Consider the following 21,336-nt stretch of genomic DNA (forward strand, 5'->3'; position numbering starts at 1 on the left):
GAGGAAACTTTCCCTATGGAGAGGTTATCCCATCACTGTCTACTGCAGAGTACATGCACCTTTCTCTGAAGCCAGTGGCGGTTGCCACTTTCAAAGACAGGGTAGAAACTAGATGGTCTGATCCAGTCTGGCAATAACTACATTGCTTTGCTAGTGGCTCTAACTGTCTTTCCCCCGTTATGAACTTTTAAGAATTTTCAAACAGCTCTGTTTGGCAGGAATAAGGCCTTGGCCACTGTGTAGTCCTGCCGAACACTGGAACATAAGCCTTTCCATGTCACCACAACGAACTCCAGGCAGCTATGTATTTTTCAGCTGTCCTCTGTACCTGATTCACAGACGTCTGGATGCAGATTTAGAAGGAACCAAAAATAAGACAACTTCTGCTCATTCTCCCCTAGGTGGATGAATTCCATGTAGGAACCGGGATTCTCTAGGAGGTCTCACCAGCAGAAGTCCCTTTATTCTTTCCTCAGGGTTGGGGTGGGAGGTAGGGACTTAAACGGTGCATAGTCCTTGTGCTGACCTGCTGTTCAGGGGGAATTTTACCCCTTTTGTGAAAGATCACTTTGTAACAGGGGCACATATCCCTGGCAGCCCCTGCTGATGAACATGAGTATAAGAAAAAAGGCTCTCAAATGCTGGGCAAAATCCCACAGTCCTTGCTCAGAGCCAAATTCCCACTGCTTTCACTGGGAAGTTTATCTGAGGAAGACTGCAGAGGGAATAGTTCTGAAATCATCTTGTCCTTTAGAGGGGTAGCCACGTTAGTCTGGATCTGTAAAAGCAGCAAAGAGTCCTGTGGCACCTTATAGACTAACAGAAATATTGGAGCATGAGCTTTCGTGGGTGAATATGTGCATCCAACGAAGTGGGTATTCACCCACAAAAACTCATGCTGCAATACTTCTGTTAGTCTGTAAGGTGCCACAGGACTCTTTGTCGCTTTGTCCTTTAGAGTTATTAATCGGACTGGTAATCCAATGCTACCTCCATAACTACGGAAGCTGGTTTTCTTATCTCTGCTGTCTGTAATGACAGATTCAGTTTTCCTTTCTTGTCAACCTCCTGGGACAAGAGTTGTGATTTCTGTCATCTAGCCTTTCTCAGCCTGGTCCTGTTCCCTTGATAGGCTGTCCCACACAGGAGTGTATTTATGTGACTCGTAAAACAAGATACCAGCTGGAATGTGCCTGGGGCTGAGAGAACCAGTAGCAAAGGAGCTGCATATGGCGAAATGACAAGTAGAGAACAGGAATAATTCCTTTTTCCTTAACCAAATAAGGAGCACATGATCTAGTCTATTATAATCGATTCTATTCGCTCCTCTGGCACAATGGAGCTCTCTTCAATATGGGTAAATCTTGTCTGTGAGGAAGACAGGAAGTTCCCAGGGGCTGGTCTGACTGTGGAGTGAACTCCCCAAGGATCTAAGGACCATCTCCACTATCCGCTCCAAGTGCGCAGTGCATTTCTTTGATCTGCCATCTCTGACACAATATAGAGCAATGTGCGTGCGCGCGCACACACACACACACACACACACAGAGCGAAAACACCCTACCAAAATACACTCCCCTGCCCACATTTCTCCCACTGGTGAGAGGATGAGAGAACAAACAATGTGTGACTGACGTTAGTTACGGTACTGAATGCCCTCTGGGAAGACACTCGCACACAACAGCGATGAGCGCAGTATAATAACCTACACACAACAGAATAGAACAGAACTGGTGTAAATCAGTGTAGTTCCACTGACACCAATAGAGCTATGCCCATTTACACCAACCGAAAATCATGAGAACAACCCATGGCGCCTGTCACTAACCCACAACCAGTGGGGGCAGATTCTGCTCTCTCATCAGCGTAACCCTATTGACTCCTGATTCACATTGGTGCCAATGATGGGAGAGTCAAGCCCATTGGTTTACTCTGAGTCTAAAGCAGATTTACCCCTGAAACCTGCCTCCCAGCCACTGCTGAACTCAGAACTGACACCAAAGGGCTAAGAAGAGAGTCGGGAGTGCAGTACACGGCCAAACAAGGAATGGTGAAGCACCAATGGTTCAAAAGATTGAGGAGGAATCGTATATAAATATTTTTTGAGATAGACAATAAAAGTTGGCGTTTTCCATGATTTCCACGAGCACTTAGAAATACAATAAAGAGGCGGATCATTTCATCAGCACACACCCCGAGCGATGACATTCGGAAGCACCGATGTAAAGTGCCTGGAAAATGAGATTTACATATGAGAAAAGTGGGTTTCAATCAGCATTTTTCGGTGTAATTAAGTTCTCGTTGTTTTATATTTCCCAAGTGTTTAGTTGTTTTCAAAGTACCGTACTTCCCCCGCCCTCCCTTAAATGCCATATTTATGGAAAACCTAGACCTAGGAAAGAATTACTGTCCACTTAAAAAGGAAGAATGTTTTCTCATCTGCCAGTGTAGAAGGCCAGCTTGGTACCAGCTGGCTAAAGAAAGCTGCAGAAACTAACTGCTTGGCTTTAAATCACAGCAATAATAGAACAGGCACACAAGTGTTCCAGGAAATGGCATGCAGATGACAACCAACGGAAAAATAACTACGAAGAAAATGTCTTACCCAAATTGGGATCATATTCACTTATAAACCTCTTGGTTAGAAACTTCACAGTCAGTGCTGTAAAAGGTGAAACAAGGTTTGTTTAGTCTCCGTTTTGTTCGTGTCTATGCAACTCAGCTTCACACCAGTAGCAAGTAGCTCTTGCATCCGCGCGGAAAGGAAAACGAACAAACTCTCCCTTGAGAAATGGTTCATGGGCCCGTTTAGTTCTGCTCATGAAATCAAAACATCCCTACACTTATTCTTTCCCTCAGGGTTAGTCCCAGAGTTCCCATCTGTGCAGTGATACAAACTATTACCCAGTGTATTTGTACACACTAATTTCACTTTTGCTGAGCTGCAGCACACTTTCAAAGGATCACTGATTAGATTTCACTAACACAATTCCCCTAGGAGTTTCTCAGAGATGGGATCTGAGCCCAGGACTGGGACCAGCAACTTCTACATTCTAATCCCACCGCTAACACTGACTAGCTGAGCCTGATGGAGACTGGCATAAATCTACAAGTCAATGGCACTGTAGCAACATCTACCGGCTGAGGATCCAGCTCCAGGATTCCTTTCCTCCAGTGACCCCACCCACAGAAAGATTTAGCCCAAAGTTTCTCTTATCGCCAGGTGTCAAAACCAAACCAGTCCTAACTTATTACACCTTGTAACTGACCACAGCCCAAATAATGGCACTGGGCCCTCCTAGCCCCAGCCAGCTTGAACCAGACTGAGTTTAAAATGCACAGTAGGTACTGCCGGGAAAAGCACAGCATCATTTGGCATTTCTGAGTTGGACGTTTGTTGTCCGAGGACATAGTCACAGGCCCTTCATATAATCGGAATGCAAAGCTATAGGGAGGCTTGGGGCAGAATAAAGTCATTTGCATTAACTAAAAATGATGGGATGGCTTTTCTCATGTTTATTTACTTTATGCAACATTGTACAGACAGAAACATATGGAAGATGAGTGGCCGTGCTTTCCATGTGATAACTGTGGTCATCATGTTCTTCTGACTGATCCCCTGAATTCTGCCTACCAATCTAGCTCCACCAGGCCTTATGTTACCCTTCCAAACCCTCCACGAGGCACCAGCTGTTTATTTTTTAAAAACAACCTACCCCTTCTTCCTTCAAATGTGGAATTTCCTCCCCTGCCGCCCTCCAATTACTCTGCTCATTTGCCACTGGAGTCTGCAGATACTGACCCCTGCCATGCAACAGGGGCCAGGATATAAAGGCTGTGATTGGGCAATGCACTTAAACACCTGTTTTGCCTTCAATCCCATCCCTATTCGGCAAAGCTCTCGAGGCCTGACCCTGCAATGCTGACGGGAACAGGAGCTGGAACATTGACTTCAAAGAGCACAGGCTCAAGCCCTTAAGCAGGTGCGGAGAGTTAAACCTGTGCTTAAGTGCTCTGCTGAATGGGGCTAGGGTGACCAGATGTCCCGATTTTATAGGGACAGTCCCGATATTTGGGGCTTTTTTTTTATATGGGCTCCTATTACCTCCCAGTTCCTGTCCCGATTTTTCACACTTGTTATCTGGTCGCCCTAAACGGGGCTGAACGGCAGCCTCTCCGCAGCACTCCTGTGCCGCTCACAACTTTCTCGCCATGTGCGGTGCAGGCTGGGCAGTACTCAGTCTGCACTCGTAAGAGGTCGAGAGGCTGACATCTTGTGGCTGGAAACGGGACCTTTCCACCACTGGCAAGAAGGTGGCTCAGCTCCCAAGCCTGGAGCTCAGAAAAACTCTCCTGGGGCAAGTATCAGAGGGGGAGCCGTGTTAGTCTGGATCTGTAAAAGCAGCAGAGTCCTGTGGCACCTGATAGACTAACAGCTTTCGTGGGTGAATCCCCACTTCGTCGGATGCATTTGGGGCATTTTCAGATGTGTTATCTACAGTTCTTCTCCTCCCTCTCCATGGCCTGCATGGTCAGACCTGCTGTACGAAGGCCTGAGGTGGAGTTACACAAAACACACACCCAATCAAATTGTTGATAACTCTCTCAACCAGCTTTCCTGCTCGGTGCGCTACGTATTACTTGTGGGGCGGGTACTACAAAGGGTTTACTGGCGTTCCTTTGAGACGACCTTCATAACTCTCTCACACTCAGCCACTCGTATGTAACACAGCTACCCCCAACCTACTGCTCATCGTTTTATACCACGCTGCCAGCCATTATGGCAGAGAGTGTAACCAAGTACACAGGACACTGGCTGGCGCTCGGATCTAGTCCCAGCCTGGACTGTGCTCTGCTGCATGGCCTTAGACATGTAATTTCCCCTTTCTGTGCATTAATTTTCCCATCTGTAGAGCTGGGAGAATGATACTTCTCTCCTTTATAGAGCACGTTGCAATCTGTGGATGCAGAGCACCATATAAAGGGAGGCAGATAACAGGGTTAGTATCATATAGTCTGTATAATATATGAAAGGAGAAAGCTCTATTATATACTGGGCACTTGGGACTGATCCTGCAGTCCCTACTCCCATAGTTGAAAATGATTTTTAGATTGTAAGCTGTTTGGGACCGGTATCGTCACTTAGCATGTGATTGTACCATGCCTTGCACCATGGTGCTACAAATGATAATCAAAATCCAAGGGTGTTTTGTCTGGGCAAGGAGAGCAAGATCCAGCCTGATATTGAGTAGATTCATTCTGCTGCTTGTTATAGGTTGAATTTCGTACCAAGCTAGTCTGTTAAGAGCAGCCACCTCTATACCTGCTTTTCTCAAAGAATGCAAGAGACATTTTAGCCAGGCAGTAGCAGCTAGTTGAGTGTCAAAATTCACACCGGGAGCATTGTGTTGATGCAGAAATTAGGTCGCTTGAATCAGTTCACTCAAAGAACAAAAGGAATGAATGAAAGTCTAAGGTCTTTGCAGTTCTTTGGGGTTGGGTGGACGGCAGAGAGGATCAGAATTAGAACCGAGCAAAACATTTTCAGTGAATAGTAAAATAGAGAAAAAATGCATTTTTCAGAATAATTTTTCTGAAATTATTTCCGCATTCAGGTCAAATTCAAATAATAGTTTTGACTGAAAAAGAAAATGTAAAAGGAAATCTGGAAAAGTTGAAGCGCTTTTTTTTCCTGATCATTTTGAAACATTTCATTTCGACTTTTCGATTCAAAATGGCATTTTGTTTAGAAATTTGGGTCAATTAAAAAAAAAGGGGGGGGGACCACCCAAAACAAAACACCAAAGTGAATTGTTTTCAGGGGAAAACCTCCCTGAAAATATTAATTTCAGTTCAAATTGGACCAAAATGTATTATTCACTCAGTTCTAGTCAGAACTGTTTAAATGTCAACATGAAGAAAATGCCATTCCAGAGAGCAGCAATTTCTCACTACAGATTCACCCAACTTTCCCCAGGAGTTCTAGGAAACCTCTTCAGGAGCCGTATCCTTCTCGCCTTGCACATGTGTGTTGACTTCAGTGAGAATAACTGTAGGGTGGTGGAACAGGCTTTGCTGGAAATTTGGCTACATACTATAGAGTCTACCAGTGGCCAACAGGCAAACCCTACTGAGTTTATGCGTTAGCAGGCAGTGTAAATGCAGTCATCATGGTTACACTAAACAGAATCTAAAGGTTTTGAGCTGTAGGTCCAACTCAGCAAGGCACTTAAGCACGTCATAACTTTTAGTGCATGAGCAGCGCCGTTGGTTTCAATAGGGCGATTCACGTGCTTGAAGTTAAGCATGCACGTAAGCACTTTGTTGGATCAGGGCCTTAGTTCTGATCATCACAATTTCTTCTCTGTGGGGTTTCACCCACCTGGAGAAGGACAAAGGGAATGAGGAAAGTTCTGTTTGCCAAAGGCAGCTCTCCTCACCTGGAAGATTCCTGGGCCACATTTTATACTGTATGGGCCATGTGGGTGTCTGGTCTGACTGCTGTGAAACCAGCGAGATACGTTTGGCCCTGTGATGAATGTTCAAATGCAATGGAGTTCCTACAGAACGACATTTGATTTCACCCAGACAACTCCCCCGGAGAGCTTAGCACAACTGATGTTATTCCAATGGAAGCTGTGAGGATCCGCCACTTTCATAACATTCAGCTGAACCAATGCCATGTTAGCAGCACTTTGCTATGTTCACCTCCAGTACCAGTGGGTGTTGGCTTTTGGTTCCCTGGGCATGATCATGTGAGGCCTGGGAACCACAGGGCAAGCCCAGGACCAAGGCAAAGCTGAGTCTCTATGGTAAATTCCCATTTATTACCAGGTGGAGCAGCGGGGCAAAGGGTTAACCCACTTGCTTGTTTTACACCCATAGCTTCAAGGAAATAATAGCAAGGCCTAGAACTTATATAGCACGTTTCCTTTTTAGCAGTGTTTGTCAAACCGTGGATCGCGCCCCAATCCCCTGCCCCAGCCCTGAGCCCCCCCAAACCTGGAACCCCTTCCTGCACCCCAACCCTCTGCCCTAGCCCTGAGCCCCCCAAACCCGAGCCCCTCCTGCACCCCAAACCCCACATCCCCAGCTCAGAGCCCTGACCCCCTCCCGCACCCCAACCCCCTGCCCTAGCCCTGAGCCCCCCCAAACCCAGAGCCCCTCCTGCACCCCAAACCCTCATCCCCAGCCCAGGGCCCTGACCCCATCCCGCACCCCAACCCTCTGCCCCAGCCCTCAGTCTCCCTCCAAACCCGGAGCCCCTCCTGCACCCCAAAGCCCTCATCCCCGGCCCCCTCCCACACCCTGAACCCCTCATCCCTGGCCCCACCCTGCAGCCCTCACCCCCGCACCCCAACCCTCTGCCCCAGCCCTGAGCCCCTCCCACACCCCTCCTCCCCAGCTCCGTTGAGTCACAGGCATCAACAATTTCCTTTAACTGGGTCCCCAGAAAAAAAGTTTGAAAACCACTGCTCTGTAGATCTCACAGTGCTTCATAAAGGATCAAAGTCCCCACTTTACAGACGGGAAAACCGAGGCACAAAGAAGAGAAGTGACTTGCCCAAGGACACCCAGCAGCTCAGTAGCAGAGCCAGGAATAGAACCCACCATCCTTTGAGTCCCAGTCCGGTGCCCATCCCACTAGGCCGCACTGCCTAAAATGAACATGAGCTGAATATGTTTTACCCCAAGACCTCTCAGCCCAGCCCTGGGGCTCCCTCTTTCCAGCTGCCTCTTTCTCTCTCTCTCGGTGACTCTTTCCTTCTCACCTGATTTGCCGGATCCTCTGCATCCTAAGATCGCCACGTTGCACTCAGGCAGCAGGCTGGGGAGGTGACGGTCAGTGGCGCTGGGGGTGGCCCGTGGCTTGCCAAACATCGAGGACATTCTCTTGCCTTTCAAAGAGAGCGAGGAGAAAGCATGGGAGCACCACAAGGAGACCGACCACCCTATGGGGAGGAGCTCAGGTTACAGAGCTCTGTAAGTGCTGAGGGTTATCCTCCCCACCAGCTCCATCGCCCCCAACAGATTCTGCAGCACAGGCCCACCTCTGCCTCGGCGGGACCAAAGAGCATGGGGGGGACGTACATTACTGGGGAGACAGGCACCCCCTCCTCCTCCCTCTCGCTCCTTCCCAGTTCTCTGCAGCAAACTCATCTTCAGCACCACCTGCCATTTCCATCCTCCCTCGCGGGGCACCACTAACTTCTTCCCGGCCTGAAGAAGCGCACAGCAAAAGGGCTTGGGAAATCAGGGCCGTGAAGTGTCGTGGGAAAGGAGCATGAAAAAAATCCCCCATTCTCCTGAGCGCAATTTCTTTGGCATCCTTTAAATAAGCAGCAGCCCTGCAATGCGCAGCCTCCCCGCCACACGCGCCTCCTTGCAGGAAAGAATTCACGTTAAGTTTTGCTGTGTATTTCCTGCAATTTCCCCCACCCATCCCGTCTCAACTGAACCCACCATGAACACACGGAAAAGGATGCTTGCTTTGCAAAGACAAGGCTGCAACTGACCTCTACCCCTGGGCCCTCCCCTCTCGCTATCAGAAATAGAAGATAAATTAGTCCTCTAACCTTGAAATCAGAGCTGGATTTTCATGAGGGACACAGAGAGGATGAGTTTGCCGGGCAGGCTTTGTTGTTTATATCCACAGATCCATGGTTTGCCCCCTACACACACTCTCACACGCACGCACGCACACGCCTCCTCAAGGCAAGGCCAGAGCTGCACCCACACACCGAATCCAGAGGAACGAGCCAGCCACCAGGCACCGATAAGCCGAGTGAATCATTGGGAACTCAGCGTCTGCGCCGTCCCCACGGCTGCTGGCTCCAGACCTCAGCCCCGCGCGTGAATGAATGAGGCAGGGAGGAAGAGAGCTCAGGCTCCCTGCAACTTTCGCCAGCTGAGTCCCGGCCAAACTCCTTGTAAGGAAAGCTGCTGCCTCTCTCAGGCTCCACTGGATACAATTTCCCATCAGCACAGGGGACTTTCCTCACAGCAAACAAATAAACCTGCCGAAAAGGCCTCCAAGGCTCACGGTGAAAGGGGATAGAAACTCACCAGCTTGTGGTTCCCCTGGGGGCTTCTGTATGCTACAGTCCTGCCCCCCTCCCCGCCCTCCCACTGGACACTACAGCATCACCCTGCGCTGCACAGCATCCTTGCAGCACACTCGATACTAATACTTCCGTTATTAATAAAGGGCGGCTGCAAGAAGCTGTTAAAAGGAGAAGGAAAAACCTCTCTAGGAACCCACCCTCTCCTCTTTCCAAGCCCTCCTCAAATCACACGGCTCCCCACGAGCCTATCAACTATTTCAGCCGCCACCCAAGGAAGTGCAGTTGCTCTGTAATAAATACATATGTATATGTGATCATGTCATCTCCTCTGCACACTGCGCCGTCTGGGTCTGCACTCCATGATCATCTCTTGTACAGAAACACAGAGAGACCCAGGCAAGATCAGGGCGCCCAGGGTCACACGGGAAGTCTGTGGCTGCGTTAGGGAGAGACCCGAAGTGTCCTGAGCTGTAGCCCAGTGCGCTATCCACCAGGCTGCCCTTCCGACCCTTAAATCCCTTCTGAAATTTAGCAGGCAGGGAGGTTTTGCTTTGGTCCGCAGGTAATGACTTGGGTAATTATGGGGGTGCTTGTCTAAAATAAACTCGGAGCATCCGAAGAAAATAAGCAATAGCATGGGTCTTGGTTTACCTGGACTGGAAGTGCTGGGGTGGGGGGGACCAGGACCAGGTTTTTGTTATTCATGTTATATCCGGTATCTAGCACAAAGGGGTCCTGATCTCTGAGTGGCGCCTCTAGGGGCTGCCATAACACAAAGAGTACGTCAGCAGCAGTATTGTCTCAGCTATCTCAGAGGCTTTGGGAAGGGAATCCGCCCGGCCCAGTTTAATAGCTCAGCTGGTGTTTATATATTTTTTCATGTGACAGTTAGTTGAAGGTCAGCAGAGGCCAACTTTTTCCAGAAAGTGACCAAACACAGCTGAAGACAGCAGATCCGAGTCAGCTCCCCGTTAGGCCAGTGAAAATCCAGAGTGACTTCCCTGAACTCCATGGGGTTCCCCCCGACTCCCAGCAGAGTCAGGAATAGAACCCAGGCCCCCTGGCCCCCAGTCCTAACCACTAGGTCTCACTGCTTCCATTCATTCATTTGCTGTAAGAGATTTGTAGAATGCCTGTTGCTGTAGCAACTGGCTGTTGCTGTCAGCTCCAAAGCTCCCTGCTCCAGCAGGCTTTAGAGGGGCTGATGAGTCTGCCAACCAAAGGGCCAGCTCGGGGACAACACAATAAGCAAAACCAAGCAACCCCCCCACTCCCCAAAAATCCCCTAATAATAAACTCAAGCCATTAACCAAAAGCTAAACAAACTCAGCTGGTGTAAATCAGAGTAGGTGATGTAAACTGAAGTCAGTGTTGCTATGGTGATTTATACCAGATTAGGCTCCGGCCCTGTCTAGTTGGATCACACAGACGCATGTGCTTGCTTGGCGACCCGTCATGCAGTCCTTAGGCCTGGTCTACACCTAAAATTCAGGTCGCCCTAGTGACAACACTCAGGGGTATGACCAATCCCCGCTCCTGAGCACGGCAGCTATGCCGACCTTGCCATGGTGTGGACGCGGCTGGGGGATGGAAGAATGCTGCCCGAGAGCTAGCTACTCTCGCGTGAGGAGGTGGATTACCTATCGTGAGGGGAAAAATCCCTTGCATTGCTGTAGGCTGCGTCTACACTCCGGGGTTATGCCAGCCTTGCTATGGCACCAGAGCTCCCGTAATGTAGATAGGGGTGGCCAGGTGACCCGGGGGTAGGGGAGGGAGGGGAAAAGCAGTGAGCAATGAGGGGGAGGGGGAAGAGGAGTGGATGGGGTAGGGCCTCAGAGGAAGAGGCGGGACAGGGGAGGTTCCAACCCCCCTACTGGAGTGTCCAGTTTTTAAATATTACCAAGTTGGGAACCCTGAATGTAGACATGGCCTTGCTCACACAGGGCTCTGAGGGATTTGATTGGGAGAGAATGCAGGACTGGGCTGCTGCTTTGCAAATTGCTTTGGGGTCCCTTGGGACCAACAGCTCTCTTTTAATATCCATCGTTACAGCGTTACTATTCTGATTGTCATCCACGAAAACAAGGGAGTTATTTTTAAACCTGCCAGAAATAGTCTCTGATCGTAAGGGTCCTGCCTGTGCCTTGGAGACAGGCTCTGGTGATACTATCAGCTAGATGCATCAGTTAAGCTCCTTGTCAGTACTGGGAATCGAGAGGTCATGCTGGGACTGCCAGAGAAGCAGGCATTTTTCCACACTGACCTCTATTTCAATAAATATGGTAACTGGTCATTACTGCAGCTCCCATACAAAAATGGCTCATTTTTCTAGCAGCTCACATAAAACAGTCTTATCAAAACACCCACCCGTTAACTACAACCCATTACTGGCACTGACTGTAATTTATGGTGCAGTTAGCAAGGCCCTTACATAAACAGGCAAAGCACTGGAAAAGTCAGGTCACCAGGCCTAACTAACGCAGGGCCTAATCCTGCATTTTTTGGACAAACAGCCCTGATCGCACACTTACTTAAATCAGGAGTAGCTCCAAAGGGAGCTCCGAATCTGGCCCAGTGAGACTGCTCCTCTGAGTAAGGGCTGCAAAGCCAGACCCTGAAACTCACACTATGTCTTAATGAACACAACACAGGCCAAAACGCTTTCCTGGCAGCATACTCGATTCCGTCCATTTTCACAGCCTTGCCTCAGCTGGTGTGAATAGGCTTCGCTCTCTCCCATTCAGAGCAGCAACCCGATTTGCAGCCTTCTGAAAAGGTGCCAGGCCCAGCAGGAGGTCAAAGGAGCCGATTCTGATCTCCCTCTACCTAGTCCATTGGCTTCAATGAAACTAACGCAAACCCCCAAATGCCTCCACTTCAATCACCCCCAAAACAGGGTATGGGCTCCCCCCCGCTGCCTGAAGCAGCAGCAGCAGACTCTGCAGTCGCTTGGTGACTTCGCCTCAGGCTCTCAAAGCCATTTATTAATTCAGCCTCACAGCACCCCCGAGGGTGGTACTGCGCACACACCCCAGAGAGGGGTACAAGTGACCGTTAGGCCATGCCACCTCCCTTGTGTGGTATTGCTTCTGTGCAATGGTTTTTGCCAAACGTTGGTAACAACTGACTCGTGCTGAGAGTCCCAAGCCCTGTGACCATGCCAGTAGCCAGGAAAGCCAAAACTTACAGCCATTCATCAGAGGGCCCTCCTGTCTGAGGGCTCTGTTCACCTTGTGGTGGAGGGGCTGGGTTTCTACACCAGCTCTGAGAGACAGGGCCAACGGCCCAGATGCTCTGCTGTGTCCAATTTGCGGTAGGTGCAGCTGAGGGGGCCACAGTTATTGTTTGCAGCTCCCTGATCCTGGGCCCACTCCCCAGTGTAGTTTGGAGCAGCCTCAGCACTGCTCTAAACCACTCCAGCTGGCTAGTATGCAAACCGGGGATTACCAGAGTGTAGCAGTACTCTGGCCATGCCATCTTCCTCCCAGCCTTGTGAGCAACACAGTCCTTACACCAGAGGATGGGGGTATAAGTGTTATGTATTCCCACTCTAAGATGATCTAGGGATGCCCTCGCCCTAGGGGAATGCCAGCCAGCTGGCTCCACTGGTTTACAGCTGCTTTGCACTAGCCCAGTGCAAAGAGATTGAATCTAGACCAGGATCTCTGAGAGCGCAGTAGAGAGGTGCATATAACACCTATAAGAAGGTGTAGGGTGCCCATCAACCCATCCCTATGGTGCTTCTAGTGATTCTATCAGAGCTAGGGCCTCGAGTCCTTGCGTGCTGGGAGACCACAGACCAAGGCTGCATTTGGTCCTTGCACAGCTCACAGGGTAAAGGACACAGCTCCTCGCACCCCCAGCCCACCCAGCCCTCCTGCCCCCACTCATAGCTAGCCACAGTCTATTCCCTGCCACCATTTTGCTACAGGTGGACCAAGGGGACGACATTAGCAGCCCTTCTCTTTGGGAAACAGGCTGCGTGCGTTTAAAATTAATCACAGTTCAGAGCTAAGTGTTTTTTCAAACCCAAGCCCTTGCCAGGTATTTGGAGAGATAAATCATAGCAACAAAAGCAAAGACGACATGTCAGAGATGCTGCTGCATGAGAGAGCTGCGCTAATCGTTCCTGGAGCCGAGGGGGAAAACAACCTCATGGGGCGGCGCAGCGTAAATATTTATATGATTCAAAAAGGTCTTGCAAAGATCATCATAAAATTCCCCTGTTATTAGGGCTTTAGGTGCCAGGGTGGAATTTGTTTAGCTTACAGCCCGAAACTGTGATTCTTTTAGACGCTAATAGCCTGATGTTTTCCTTTGCCCCATGTGTGCCTGCAAACATGAGCTAGACTCCACTGTGCTGATATCAGATCTGGCAACCCGGGTTTGCAAAAATAGCACTTTATGGTACATGTCTTTATATAGCTATTTTACCAGAATAGCAGATATTGCAAAATTGCCCGAGTAATCTTACAAGCAAAATCGCAAGGATTCCCAGGGGGAGTGAAAGATTCACTCTTTAGATCGGTCTTTAAATTAAGTCACGATGAAGCGACCCACTAGAGGATGCTTCCAACCAGATGACTTTCTTCCTAATGCACACTGGAGGCAGCCCAGGCTGGAGGAATGAAGGAGCACGTGGCAGAAGATGCCAAATTCCCATCTGCTGCGGGGTGCTCTCAGGCAAGCCACTTTAAATGGTGACTAACCATATGTATTGCAGCAGCACCTAGTGACTCCACATTGTGCTTGGGGTGCCCCGGCCCCAAAGAGTTTGCAGCCTAAATAGACAAGGCAGACACAGGGGTGCAGTGATTTGTCCAAGGTCACACAGCAGCTCAATGGTAGAGTCCAGGTCTCCTGATTCCCAGTCCAGTGCTTTATCCATTAACCCAAGCTGCTTCCCCACTCACTGCCTCTGTTTTTGTCTCCATTCATTGGGGATAAAATGTATTCACCTCCTTCACATGGAATGGTTGCGAAGCACTTTGAACATGAGCGGGCTCTATAAATGTTAAATATTATTATTAGGAATGTTTAGCAAGTGTGTAGGTAGTGGCCTTTGACATCAGGTAATGTGACATTGACATTAACGTCAAAACTCCCATGGATTTCAGTGAAAGCAGGACTGGGCTCAGTGTTTACAGGAGGGCTTTACACTCCACTGATATACTAGTAGCGCTGTTATTCTGATTGCTTTCCTATCACAACACAGATCGTATCTCTGGGTCCCAGCTGTTCTGGTATTTGGGTTAATAATACAAAAAAAAAAATTGCAAGTGACTTTAAAAATAACATCCAGCAGTGAGATCACTTGGGTGAAATTGCACAGTAAATACAGACCTCGACCGCAAGCGATTATTTAAAGGACTCAAAGGGTCTTAATTCACTAGAAGCCAGCTCCCGGGCCAGATCGCGGCTGATGTAAGTCAGCAGAGCTGCCCTGAAACCAATGGAGGACTCTGCCCCATGTGAAGCAGTGCAGTTCTTTATGGAATGGGCACACATGAGCGACACACAGGAAAGACCATACATATTTCTTCTGACTCACAAAATAGGATCGGTGCACAAGATGCCAAACCACAGCAAGGGAGCCAGTTAAACCACCCAATGTCTATTCTGGTAAAGAGCACGTAGTATGTGGGGAGGGACCATCCCAGCTTTAACTGTGATCGGAGGAACTACGTGGGTGGACCATAATTCATTGCTCTTCCCATGATCTTTCCATAGTATTTGATTTGCTGTGGCGCCCTTCTCCCCCACTGCTGTCAGTACAGCAGTGAGAGCTGTGGTCCTCAGCACCTCTCGGGATCAGGCCCCAACACAGCATCTGCCATCTCATGCCCCTCCAGAAACAAAATTAACCTGGCCACATGGAATCACGGCACTGCATTCTGCTGTCCATGGCAGGGGTGCGGGTGCCCTTGGAGGTAAAACAGCAGCTTCTCTGTCCTCCGTGTCTGATGCCACAACGTAAACATGCTCCAAGGGGAGTCACAGGGCAAGTTGCTGCATGCTCAGAAGCTGGAACCTGATGCCACAGCACAAAGAGGTGCCCAGCTGATGGCAAAGAGAAAAACACACCCAACCTCATTCCTAAAATCAGAGGGCCTTGATTCTCTGCTCCATCCAAGCTAAAGGCGGTCAGAGCTGTTGAGAAAACAGGGGGCATTTTTACAGTGTTGCTGTTCTGACCCTCACTTCACTTTGTGCTTTGACTCTACTGATTTGGGGCATCCTTGGCTTTCATCTGAGTTCCCCCCATGTTCTTTCAATAGCACTTGGTTCTCCTTAGTACACAGGCTTCTCCCTCACCAAGGCTAGTGTAATACACCCACCTCCTGGGTGTGGTGTTCTGTCCCATCTAGTGGCACCGAGACCATTTAGAGATTATGAGTCTACTCTACAGCCTTAGCTAAGAGCCAGCTGGCTTTTAGCTCATGCAATAAACTCCCGAGGTCCCACGTTCAATTCTCCCCACCGACAACCAGGGTCTGGTGGCTTTACACTAGCATGACCTGGAGTTATGACTGTTGTAACCAACTCTTCCCTCTTCTTTGGGTTAAAACTGACCAGGACTGGAACCAAGCCAGTGGCAGGTGATAAGATTGTTACAATCTCTGCATAGCAGGACCCCCAACCAGAAACAACCCAATGTTTTTTCTAAAAGATCATCTCTAGTTCAAACAGGAATTATTTCAGGGAAGTTCTAGAGCCTGTGTTATGCAGGTGGTTGGAGTAGATGATCACAGTGATTTCTTCTGACCGTAGAATTTATGACCTTATGAAAACCTGCCTTATGGTTTTTGTAATCAAACCAGGTATTTGTTTCAAATTCTGAATCATTGAACAACATGCTACAAATCAGCAGATGGGGGTCATACAAGACAGCTGTTCTCTTAATAGATTACCAGGCCCCACCATCATCCAACTTTTATCCGCTGCTCTCACTGCAGACAGATCTTCTGAACGGCTACATAAAGCTGCTCAGGGAGAGAAGAAAGATTTTGACAAGCTGGAGAGCATAAATTATGATATATTAGAATAATGTAACAAGGCCATGGAATCTGGCCGTCAATACGTTGAGCATGTTCATTCATGACACGACTATTTTGTAGAGTATCAGAGAGACAAGATGGGTGATAGAATAGCTTTTATTGGGCCAACACCTGTGCATGGTAGGTACAAGTTTCAAGCTACAGGGCTGGAGAAGGAAACCGGAGCGTCTGTCATACAAAACTATCTTCCCAGGATTGCTTTACAGAGTTAAATACTGGTAGTAATGGGAGAGAGAAGTTAAGAAATGAGGGCTGGGGTGGGGAAGATCTGTCATTCATCTATGATCTGAAATGAGGTGGAGAGTTGATGATTTAAAGAGATACAGGAAGTCTCTGTTAAATGGCTACAGAGGAGACTAATGTAGCAGCGCTGGGGTTTGGATTCAACTGTGCTGTAATTTTGTGAGCTGCTCTGGCAAGATTGTGTCTCGTGTAGTTTTGGCCGCATGCAAGTCTGAACCAAGAACCAAATCCCTTTTGGATCTGACATGGACCTAAGATCTCCTAGGAGTCAGGGATTCAGATCAGAACCCTCCAAAATGGGGAGGGTCCTGGACTGATAGCTGCATATCCAGCTATTGCAATTCCGGTGTCAAAAGCTTTATACGTATAAAACCAGGCATGAATCCGCTCCTGTGTCACCTCCAAATAACACATTTCCCCATGTAAAATGGTGTGCATCCCGTTCTGCACATGCTGTAACAGCTGCAGTGCAAAACTGGGCAGGATAGTGCAGAAGATGAGGCTGGAAATGTGATCCACTGTGGCTACTGGTCAGTTGAAGTGTCATTTTTTTAACCAGATACAAATGCTATGACATGCACCACCTGGTTCTGCTACAGCAGAGAACTTTGAGGAAGGTTGAAGGTGGCTTTGTGGTTAGCATTTTGTTCGCCACTCCCTCGGAAGACAATAGAGAAGAGACTGCTGAATGCCCCCTCTGGACAAGAGAGGCCTGTGGTGGATCAGAGATTGGCAGCTAATCCCACATTTAAGAAACAGCAGGATCATGTGAACAATTTCTGCGCTTCTTCTCCAGAGAGAGGAAAATCTTTGACAGAGGCTACCACCACCTCCAGAGATAGGAGAATCTTTCCATTTGTCAGACCTCTAGTTCCTCCTGCTTAGCCTCACTTTCCTTCTGTTGCTGATGTTGGAAATAAGAGGCATGTTTTAAAAAGTGAGGCTAATTAGCCATTGGAACAGATTAACCAGGAATGTGGTCAAGTATCAGAGGGGTAGCCGTGTTAGTCTGGTTCTGTAGCAGCAGCAAAGAATCCTGTGGCACCTTATAGACTAACAGACGTTTTGCAGCATGAGCTTTCGTGGGTGAATGCTTGCATCCGAAGAAGTGGGTATTCACCCACGAAAGCTCATGCTGCAAAACGTCTGTTAGTCTATAAGGTGCCACAGGATTCTTTGCTGCTTCTACAGGAATGTGGGAAATTCTCCATCATTTGGGGTCTTAAACCAAGACTGGCCCATCTTCCTCAAAGACATGGTCTTGTTCAGCCATTCGTTTGTTGAGTTTGACACAGGAATTTCTCAGTGAAATTCTCTGGCCTCTGCTATGCAGGAAGTCAGGCTAGATTATCAGCATGGTTCCCCTTCTGGCCTTAAATCTATTAATAAGATGGACCTTGCTTCATGATAAGCCTCCTGGGTGAACGGAAGTCAACTCAGGACACTGTTTTTTGCTGCTAAGTAGCAAACATTTGCTCTGCTGCCTATGTGGACGTTCCAAGCTGGAGTAATATGAGAAAGTCCTGCTGGTTGCTTAGATTTGACTTCTTTTTTGGAGGGAGGGATTTTTTTTCTTTTTCTTTGAAGGGAAGGTTGAAGGACAGCAGCCCAGGAAGCCATCTTCAGAGGAGTCCCTTTGTTCTCTTCCCAGCAGTTCTACTTAGATAAAGACTGCATTGTGCTGTTGTGCAGCAGAGCCAATAAGCCCAGATGCCCCATAAGTCATTGATTTAACTACCGTAAACCTTTAACAGATTAAAGCATGCAAGCCAGCCAGCCCAGTCTGGAACGTCCAGCCACCTCCACATAGACATTACCTGGGGGTCTCATCAGCGTGATTGAAACTGACACCCCCTGCTCCTTCCATCCTTTCTTATTCCTGACCTGCTGCCATGGAATGTTCAGTCCAGCTGCTTGGCTCCCCTGGTTATTGCTTCTGGCCAGGCACCAGTTTGTCTTTTCAAAGGAATGTTCCAAATAATCTTGGCCACAGAAAAGCACTTTCCTTGCTCTCCCGTGTAATATATCTATGTAAATAGTCACTGCTCTGCCTGGCTGGAGCTCAGTATCCGTCTAGCTGCAGGAACAGGTGCACACAATCAGCAGCATCTCCTTCAGACCATGGGCCCGAAAGGCACTGGACCATATACAGCAAAACAAAAACAACCCCTCCCCCACCTGCAGTAAGCACACCTGAGACTCCCAAACCAGCTCATAAACATGATTTAACTCCCACAACTACCCTCTGTGGTGGGTAAGTCAGTCTAGCCAGCTGCTTTGAAGACAAGGAAACCGATTTACATCAGCTTACACCAGGTCTGCATTAGACCTGAGAGACCAGATTCTGAACTGCACCTTTCGGCTCATGCAGCCCATAATAGGGGGGAAAGGTAGTTCCAAGCCACCTTTACACTCCACCCCACCTCCAGATTCTGGGCACAGCTGGGAGCCTGCCTGGACTCCAGGGTAAGTTAGAGCAACCCTGGGATCTGCTTTAACTCATCACAGCTTCCTATAGCTCAGCATAGCTGGAATGCAGAGCACGACAGATACACCCCCGGCCATCTCTGACACATACCTGCACTCATCCCAGCATGCCTGTGCGATGGAGGCTGCACAGGGGAGTGGCAGAGAATCCTCGTGTCAGCTTTGCACCAGCTGGGGAAGGTCCCTGCTCTGGGGTTACTATCTGGGGGCCGTCTCTGCCACTTGTCTTTTATGCAAATTAAGGAGACTCGGGAGTTTAAGCGGCTCACCCAAGGCGACAGTGGCAGAACTGGGGTTAGAACCCAGGAGTCCTAACTTCCCATTCTGTCTCTCTCTCATCAGATCAGACAGCTCCCCAGCGCGGCTCTAGTATTTCTCCATGTGGCAGCATTATATTCCGGAGCAAAATGCTATAGACCATTGGAAGTGTTCATCCCGAAGCCTCTTCCCTGTTTTGTACACTGCTCCGGGTGCGGGGGGACACATCACCTTTCCTCTGGTCTGTTTCAGTTTGAGACTTTTTTATAACCACGATTTTAGCAGTGTAACAGGAAGCTTTTGGCAGCTGCCCCTTTTCCAGCTGTTAACCAGTCTGATGGGTCCCTGTTATGCCTTTTTCCATGGCAACCTGAACATGACATAGAAGCTGTTTGAGGAGAAAAGAAAACAGCTGTTATTTTTAATGCACCAGCTCTCCTCTGGCAAGGACCCAGTGGGTTCTGAGCATAAGAAACTAATACCATGTTCCTCAGAGGCACCCAACTGCACATGCAGGGTTCTGCACAGCCTCCAGGAATGGCCAGATCACGTGCGCAGAGTGGGGCAGAGTTGGCTTTTCTACCACTCCTCTGCCCCATGTTTCGGGGACCAGCAAACAGAACATCCGGGTTTTACATCTTTACAGATGCCGCTAATCTCCCAGGGGTCTGGGGCTGCACCTGCAGCAAGCTGTCTCATGGCAGGAGATTAACCGCTGGCTCCCATCCAGGAGTTTGACAATCACGTTCTCCAGGCCCCTTTCCCACCTGAGGGAGGGGCTGTGTCCTCGAGGGGGCATTGGGAGAGGATGCAGGGAAATGAGGCTGCTCATCCCTCTTTATCCCATTAGAGGGAATTTTTCAGTGCTCGTTAAAGGTACTGGCTTAAGTCATGACTGTGATTGGTAGGCAGACACTCCCGCCCCCCAGCAATTCAGGCCCATCCCCTCAGGTGGCCTATAGACACAACCATTGCGGACTGCCCACTCACTGAGAGCTTCTTGGATACAGATATTTTCTCATGCGGGAGGGGCAATATCCCTGTGCTAACCATGAAGCATGGTTTTCAAATGGCCTCTGTCTAATAGCACACTAGATGTGCCAGGGTGTTGTATGGTCATGACAATGGTTAAGGAATGAGCCATCTGATCAACAGTGACCTGAGTGTTCTCACTTTGAACAGAGTGGTCAGTAACCGATCTTGGAGACCAAGAGACACAGGGAAAGGGAGGCACTGGACAGCAATGATATAAAGCTTTGCCGACAAACCAATAAGTTGCACCTGCCCAGCAACTTTCAACCCAGGGGATCTCAAAGCATTTTACTATTAACTATTGCCATCTGCATTTCACCAATGGGGAAACTGAGGCACAGAGCAATGAGGTGAGCGATTTGCTCAAATCCACGTGGTGAAACAGCGGTCGAGCCCGGAACCAAACCTGAGTCCCTGTCCCCTGCTCTAACAACTGCCTTTTCCCTCTGGCATCTTGCATATAAGCTGCTTCCTTATCCCCAGCAGATTTGAGGTGCAAGCAGCAGCTACAAAGCTACCAAGCGTGACACCCACACATCTGGCGGCCCTGTCATACATTCTCACCTCACAGCTGGCTCCTGATGTGCCCTGCGGGAATGGGGTCAGGTCGCGTTTGCTCCTCCCAGCTATCAGGGGTTCAGCGGCACATGTTGCAGAGGCAGCCTTTCTACCTCTCCTCTCCTAGCTCCTGGTGGGGATCCCAGCAGGCAGTAGTAGCAGCAAAAGCAGGAGGTGCAGGCAAAGGTGACAGGTACATCTGGTCAGAGTAACTTAGATGGAGCCACATTCCAGTGCCAAACGCTTTGTGAAGCCGGGTCGATTTTGCTGGAATTTCACTTTGGAAGAAAAAAAACAGGGAAAAAAAGTTCCATCAGTGTCAAAATATTTCAAAATGACTTTTTCACTTCAAATATTTCTGCTTTGCATTCTGCATAAGGACATAAGAGCTTCCCTGCTGGGACAAACCAACAGTCCGCCTAGCCCAGTGTCCCCTCTCTGACAGCAGCCAGCCCCAGAGCTTCAGGGGCGCGTGTGGAACGGGGCAATCTAGGGGAGATCCATCCCGGCTTCCCATCCCGGCTTCTGGCAGCCTACTGTAAATGACAAGACAAAACAGAAGACAAATGAAATTAAACGTTTCACGCTGTCAGAACACAAGTTTGGGGGAATTTTGTTTCACAGAAAATTTAGCC

At 48.9% G+C, this 21,336-nt stretch overlaps 2 protein-coding genes across 9 annotated transcripts in view; both read right to left on the reverse strand.

Annotated features, from left to right (window-relative positions):
* RASL12 (RAS like family 12) overlaps window positions 1-9,085 on the reverse strand; it is a 28,316-nt gene extending 19,231 nt beyond the window's left edge. The window contains exons 1-3 of one of the 7 annotated variants that reach the window (XM_039490139.1): window positions 8,052-8,341; window positions 7,773-7,898; window positions 2,606-2,662 (exon numbers count right to left, since the gene is read on the reverse strand). In XM_039490139.1, coding sequence (XP_039346073.1) covers window positions 2,606-2,662; window positions 7,773-7,898; window positions 8,052-8,160 — 292 coding nt within the window. In that variant the 5' untranslated portion in view covers window positions 8,161-8,341. The other 6 variants (XM_039490144.1, XM_039490142.1, XM_039490141.1 and 3 more) reach the window with 6 other exon arrangements.
* Window positions 9,086-19,209: 10,124 nt separating this feature from the next.
* PDCD7 (programmed cell death 7) overlaps window positions 19,210-21,336 on the reverse strand; it is a 47,609-nt gene continuing 45,482 nt past the window's right edge. For both annotated transcript variants that reach the window (XR_005585203.1, XR_005585202.1), the window contains exons 8-9: window positions 20,708-20,979; window positions 19,210-19,499 (exon numbers count right to left, since the gene is read on the reverse strand). The gene's annotated coding sequence lies outside the window, so the exon portion shown is untranslated. The remainder of the gene's footprint in view (window positions 19,500-20,707; window positions 20,980-21,336) is intronic.

Source organism: Mauremys reevesii, linkage group 10, assembly GCF_016161935.1.
Source record: "Mauremys reevesii isolate NIE-2019 linkage group 10, ASM1616193v1, whole genome shotgun sequence".
Lineage (NCBI taxonomy): Eukaryota > Metazoa > Chordata > Testudines > Geoemydidae > Mauremys > Mauremys reevesii.